This window comes from Ostreococcus tauri, assembly GCF_000214015.3.
Source record: "Ostreococcus tauri WGS project CAID00000000 data, contig chromosome 11, whole genome shotgun sequence".
Classification (NCBI taxonomy): Eukaryota; Viridiplantae; Chlorophyta; class Mamiellophyceae; order Mamiellales; family Bathycoccaceae; genus Ostreococcus; species Ostreococcus tauri.
In genome coordinates this window covers 469,832-474,894 of record NC_014436.2, presented here as the reverse complement: position 1 = coordinate 474,894, position 5,063 = coordinate 469,832, and the positions used below count along the sequence as shown (strand labels likewise).

Sequence of the window (5,063 nt, the reverse complement as noted above, 5' to 3'; positions counted from 1 at the left end):
TCACTCTCCGCGCGCGCGGGTTCCCCTTACGCGCGCGCGCGCCGTCGTCCGCGTCCGTGATATTCATCGTCACCCCGTCGTCGACGGCGTCCGACATCGCGCGCGTCGCGTCGACGGGCGCGGCGACGGATGTGGTCGTGAGGTCCAGAAGACGAAGCGTCGAACGTCCGAGGGATTCGCGCGCGACGCGAGTGCGCGACGCGAGTGCGGACGCGCGGGCGCGGGCGACGCGGGCGTTGGATTGGAGAATTTTTGCTCGATCGAACGCGCGCGCGCCGGAGGTCTGGGACGCGGGGTGGGGGCGACGCGGGGCGCGTGATTCGACTCGTGCGCGCGATTCGCACGCGCGAGGGCGAGGACGATGCCGAGGACGACGACGATGGACGCGCGCGCGGACGACGAGAAAGGAGACGCGGACGCGGACGAGGAAAATTGTCTCGACGTGGTCGTCCTCGCGCGAGACGCGGCGCGGACGACGGAGACGGGGGACGAGGATGAGATTTTGGGATGTTGTCGAGTGTGTGCTTTAGAGGTGACGCGCGGCGACGTCGCGCGCGGCGAGGCAACCTACCTCGGGTGCGCGTGTAAGCACGGCCTCGCCCACGCGAACGAGGAGTGTTTACACGCGTACGTCCTCGCGAAAGCGTCGGAGATTTCGGGTTCGACGTGTGAGATTTGTTTGGAGTTGATGACGAACGCGCCGCGGCGGAGCGCGCTGCGCGCCAACCGTCGCGGGCGAGACGCGCGCGCGTCGGACACCGCCACGACGCCCCCGATCGTCGTCGCCATCGATGGCGGTGATCACGGTGAAAACATCGAGGTCGTCGCGCACAGGCGAGCGCTCGCGGGCGTCGGCTTCGCCTCGGTCGCAGTCGTCGTCGGCTGCGTTCGATGGCTCGTCATCCGGGCGTGCCGCGTCCGCGTCGCCTTCATCGGCGCCGTCTGCATCGCCGCCGGTTGCTTCATCGCACTCCAACCGAGCGCGATCATCGATGGGTGATCGACCATCGCGCGTCGTTCCATCGTGGGCGCGAATGATGGTCGAATGATGCCGATGATGACGCGCGGCGGCGTCGCCCGGCGCCGAGGGGAACGACGAACGCGCGACGACGCGGCGACACACGTCGACGCTCGGTCGGGTCGACGCGCGCGCGCCGGCGCGAACGCGAGGGCGGTCGTGGAGAACGACGCGGGACGTGCTCGGGGCGGCGATACGGGCGTCGATACCGCGCGCGGGGTGGCGTCGCGTCGGATCGATTGGCGACGTGCGCGAAACCAATCGACTTGAATTCAATTAATCAATTTAAAATCGATTCGACGGCGCCGGTGGGGCGATGGCGGAGGTGATGACGCGCGCGCCGTCGACGCCGTCGACGCCGACGTCGCGAGATGGATCGGAGAGCGGGACCATGTTCGCTGGGTCGCCGAGTGAACGCGCGGAGGCGCTCGCGGAGGCGCTGCGGGACGGTTTGCGCGTGCGGACGCCGACGTCGTCTACGCGAACGCCGACGTCGGGATTCGCGTTCGGTGAGAGCGATTGCGCGATATGCCAGAGCCCGTTGGATCGGACGAGGCCGGAGGCGACGGCGAATCCGGATAAGGTGGAGCTCGCGACCGGGTTGGCGTGTCGACACGTGTTTCATCAATGCTGCTTGCGGCGATGTCGGGAGCACGATATTCGTAAGTGTCCGACGTGTCAGGCGCCGTTACCGAGAGGTTTCACGCCGGAGAGCGTGCGGGAGGAGCGAGAGCGGCACAGGGTGCGAGATCGCATCATCGCGAGGAGTCGCAGGGCGACGGATGCGATTCGTTTAGCGCGCGCGAGGCAAATCGCAAACGGCGCGGCGCCGCCGGGAATCGGAGCGATCGAAGAGGGCGTTCGAACGCCGGGGACGCCAGGGATGGTTTCTTTGAGTCAAGATACGGGCTCGGACGCGTACGAGGGACGATTCCACGGTCTCCCGCCGCGCGCGCCGAGATTTTCGCTCGAGGGCGCGGGGAGCGCCGCGCGCGCGACTTCGAGCGCGAGCAGGTCGCATCCGTACTGTCGATCGCCCTCGGGAAGCGAGCGGGATGAGAGCGAGGACGATGAATTCTTCGTCATGACGCAGTGATCGATCGTGCGGTGCGTTGAGAAGGATATTGATGCGAGAGAAACGTCCGACGCGACGGCTGAAAAGGCGCGCGCGTCGGACGGTGGTTATACAAAATTCACTTCTAGCCCCCCACGTCGTCGTCGCCGTCCTCGCGCGATCAGAACCTCGGCATCTTATCCCCAGGGTTGATCAACATCGGCTCCCCCTTCCAATCCATCATGACGTACCGACCGTCCGGAAGGGTCGTCCCCGGAACCAACGCGCTCTCGTCCACGTCTTCGTAATCCGTCTTCGTCTCCGTCTCCGCCGGCGCGTCGCGCGCCGCGTCCGCGTCTCCTTTCTCGTCCCCCCCCACCCCCACTCCAACCCCCCGCGTCTCCATCACCACCCACTCCGGCGATCCATCCACCACGCACGTCGCGAACGCTTTCCCCCACTCGACGTGTTTCCCTCTCGGCACGCGCGCGAAGAACGTCTCCACCTCACCCAACCCTCTGAATCCACGCACGGTCATCTCCAACGTCGATTCTTTCCCCCCCACGTACCCGCTCGAGATCTCAAACCGCTCGCGCGCGATCCCCGCCTCCGCACCGATCGTTCGCGCCCATCGATCCAAGAGCGCGCGCGCGCGCGCCTTCTCCCCGAACCGCGCCGTCGTCGTCCATCGCGCGCACAGCGCACGCGGCGATGGATTCGAATCATTGAAATCATCCTCATTCTTCACCGTCGACGACGTCTCCGACGCCGCATCGTCGTCGGAGACGTCGAGGAATTTTTTCCCATCCGTCGCCGCCCCGTGGACCGCGTCCGCGTCCATCGCGCGCGCGAGGAGCCGCTCGAACGCGTCGTCGCCCGGGACCGTCGACGACGTCTCCGACGCCGCATCGTCGTCGGAGACGTCGAGGAATTTTTTCCCATCCGTCGCCGCCCCGTGGACCGCGTCCGCGTCCATCGCGCGCGCGAGGAGCCGCTCGAACGCGTCGTCGCCCGGGAGCGCGAGCGATGACGACGATGATGATGATGCCGACGCGCGCGCGGGCGCGACGGCGATGCGCGCGCGATGTCGAGCGGGGACGACGCGTGAGATACGCGCGCGGGCGATGGAGGCGCGCGCGCGCATCGCCGCGCGCGTCGACGCGCGACGGGCGCGGTGATGTGACGACGTGGTCAGCCGTCTATACCGTTCGCGCACACGACATCACGCGACGCGACGTCGAGCGACGCGCGCGCGATGTCGGACGACGGGAGCGCGAGCGATGGGTCGATGTGGAGTCTTCCGGTGCGTTCGATTCGATTCGATCGCGGTGGACGCGCGCGCGGGGTGCGGGGACGATGCGTGCGCGAGATTTCAATTAAAGCGCACATTCGCACGACGACTGAACCCCGTTCGATGGACGCAGGCGAGCGCGATGCGACGACGGAAGGAGGGCGAAGAGGCGCGCGCGCGGTGTGACGGCGCGGTGACGCCGGCGTGGATCGCCGCGGCGCGAGTGCGACGGTGGGACGAGGACGCGGACGAGGACGACGCGGGCGGCGACGCGGGCGGGACGGGACGGGACGGGCGAGCGACGACGACGACGACGACGGAGGGACGAATCGAGGCGCTTTTGGTTGAGAACGCGTCGTTGAAACGTAAGATGCGGGAGATGGCGCGTGATTTTGATGCGCATTGGGAGACGGAGACGGCGGCGGTGCGCGCGGCGGTGCGCGCGCGGGACGCCGAGTGGACGAGACGCGTCGACAGGTATAGAAGAATCGCGAGCGAGGTCAGGGCGGCGCACGAAGTCGATCGAGCGAAGTGGGCCGCGGTGGAGCGATCTCGTGAGAAACCATCGACGGCGGCGATCGAAAAGTTGAAATCCGACGTCGCGCGCGTCAAGACGTCGCTTCGAGAGCTCAAAAGCGTCGCCGAGCTGGCGAATCGTCTCGTCGCCCCCGCGGTGGCGTGCGCGCTCGACGGGGTGCGACGGACGCTCGGCGGCGTCGACGACGCCGCAAAGGGATAGTCACGACTCTTCATCGCGCGCGTTACAACATTTCGGGTGATACAGGTGTAAAAAATTACGGGTTTCGGGCGCGCGACGCGGCGCGCTCCCGCGAGACGCCTCGGCGAATCCTCGCGCGCGTTCTCGTACATCCATCGATCGATCGTTCCCTCTCTCGCGATCACGTCCCTCTCTCCGCGCCGTCGTCGCGAAAGTAGTACTCTAAATCCGCCTTGATCCCGTCGGCGAACCACCCGCGCGGGACCCACGCGTCGTCCCGCGCGTCGTACCACGACAATCGCGGTTTCGTCCTCGGCCGTCGCTCATCGTGCACCAAAACACTTCGCACGTACGAAGAATCCCGCACGAGTCTCGACGCGCACAAAAACATCGGGATATCCGGCACGTACAGCGCCTCCCCCCCCGCCGTCCCGCGCGTCGCCGCGCCGTCCCCCCCCCCCCTCCCCGACCCCTCGATCGCGCGCACCGCCGGCGCGAACGCGTCCGCGATCGCGTGCGCGAGCGACGCCGCGGGCATCGCCGCCGCCGAAGTCGCCGTCGCCGTCGCCGCCGTCGTCGTCGTCGTCGCGTCGGTGTGTAATTGCTGACTCGGATCGTGTCCCACGCCCATCGTCCGCGACGCCACCCGTCGCTCTGTCCCACCGCCGCGCGCGATCGTTCGGTGCGCGCGATCGAGCGCGCGCGTCAGCGTTCGCGACGCCATCGTCGCGATGCGTCGTTCGTCGCCCGGCGTCGCGCGATCGCGCGCGCGATCGATCGATCTGACGTGGAATTGCGATGCATCGCTCTCGTGTTTCGGTGCGTGTGTGTGCGAACAGTATAAATGCTGACACACTGTGTGTGCGAACAGTATAGATGCTGACTCTGTGTGCACGAACAGTATAGACCCAACACCCCGTGTGCACGAACAGTATAGACCCAACACACTGTGTGCACGAACAGTATAGACCCAATCAAGCTT

The 5,063-nt window shown here is 67.1% G+C and overlaps 5 protein-coding genes across 5 annotated transcripts; 3 read left to right on the top strand and 2 right to left on the bottom strand.

Moving 5' to 3' along the window:
• Positions 1 to 379: 379 nt before the first annotated feature.
• On the top strand, positions 380 to 1,000 carry OT_ostta11g02620 (Zinc finger, RING/FYVE/PHD-type; the record flags this gene model as incomplete). Its single annotated transcript, XM_003082034.1, has 1 exon — positions 380 to 1,000. The coding sequence occupies one exon, from the start codon at positions 380 to 382 to the stop codon at positions 998 to 1,000; it is 621 nt and encodes a 206-aa protein (XP_003082082.1).
• Positions 1,001 to 1,334: 334 nt separating this feature from the next.
• Positions 1,335 to 2,114, top strand: OT_ostta11g02610 (Zinc finger, RING-H2-type; the record flags this gene model as incomplete). The annotated part of the gene is made up of 1 exon (XM_022983051.1): positions 1,335 to 2,114. The coding sequence occupies one exon, from the start codon at positions 1,335 to 1,337 to the stop codon at positions 2,112 to 2,114; it is 780 nt and encodes a 259-aa protein (XP_022839979.1).
• Positions 2,115 to 2,253: 139 nt separating this feature from the next.
• Positions 2,254 to 3,048, bottom strand: OT_ostta11g02600 (unnamed product; the record flags this gene model as incomplete). The annotated part of the gene is made up of 1 exon (XM_003082032.2): positions 2,254 to 3,048. One exon carries the CDS (start codon positions 3,046 to 3,048, stop codon positions 2,254 to 2,256), a length of 795 nt encoding a protein of 264 aa, XP_003082080.2.
• A 279-nt stretch (positions 3,049 to 3,327) lies between these two features.
• Positions 3,328 to 4,102, top strand: OT_ostta11g02590 (unnamed product; the record flags this gene model as incomplete). Its single annotated transcript, XM_022983050.1, has 2 exons — positions 3,328 to 3,375; positions 3,497 to 4,102. 2 exons carry the CDS (start codon positions 3,328 to 3,330, stop codon positions 4,100 to 4,102), a joined length of 654 nt encoding a protein of 217 aa, XP_022839978.1.
• A 160-nt stretch (positions 4,103 to 4,262) lies between these two features.
• Positions 4,263 to 4,805, bottom strand: OT_ostta11g02580 (unnamed product; the record flags this gene model as incomplete). The annotated part of the gene is made up of 1 exon (XM_003082031.2): positions 4,263 to 4,805. The coding sequence occupies one exon, from the start codon at positions 4,803 to 4,805 to the stop codon at positions 4,263 to 4,265; it is 543 nt and encodes a 180-aa protein (XP_003082079.2).
• Positions 4,806 to 5,063: the final 258 nt, after the last annotated feature.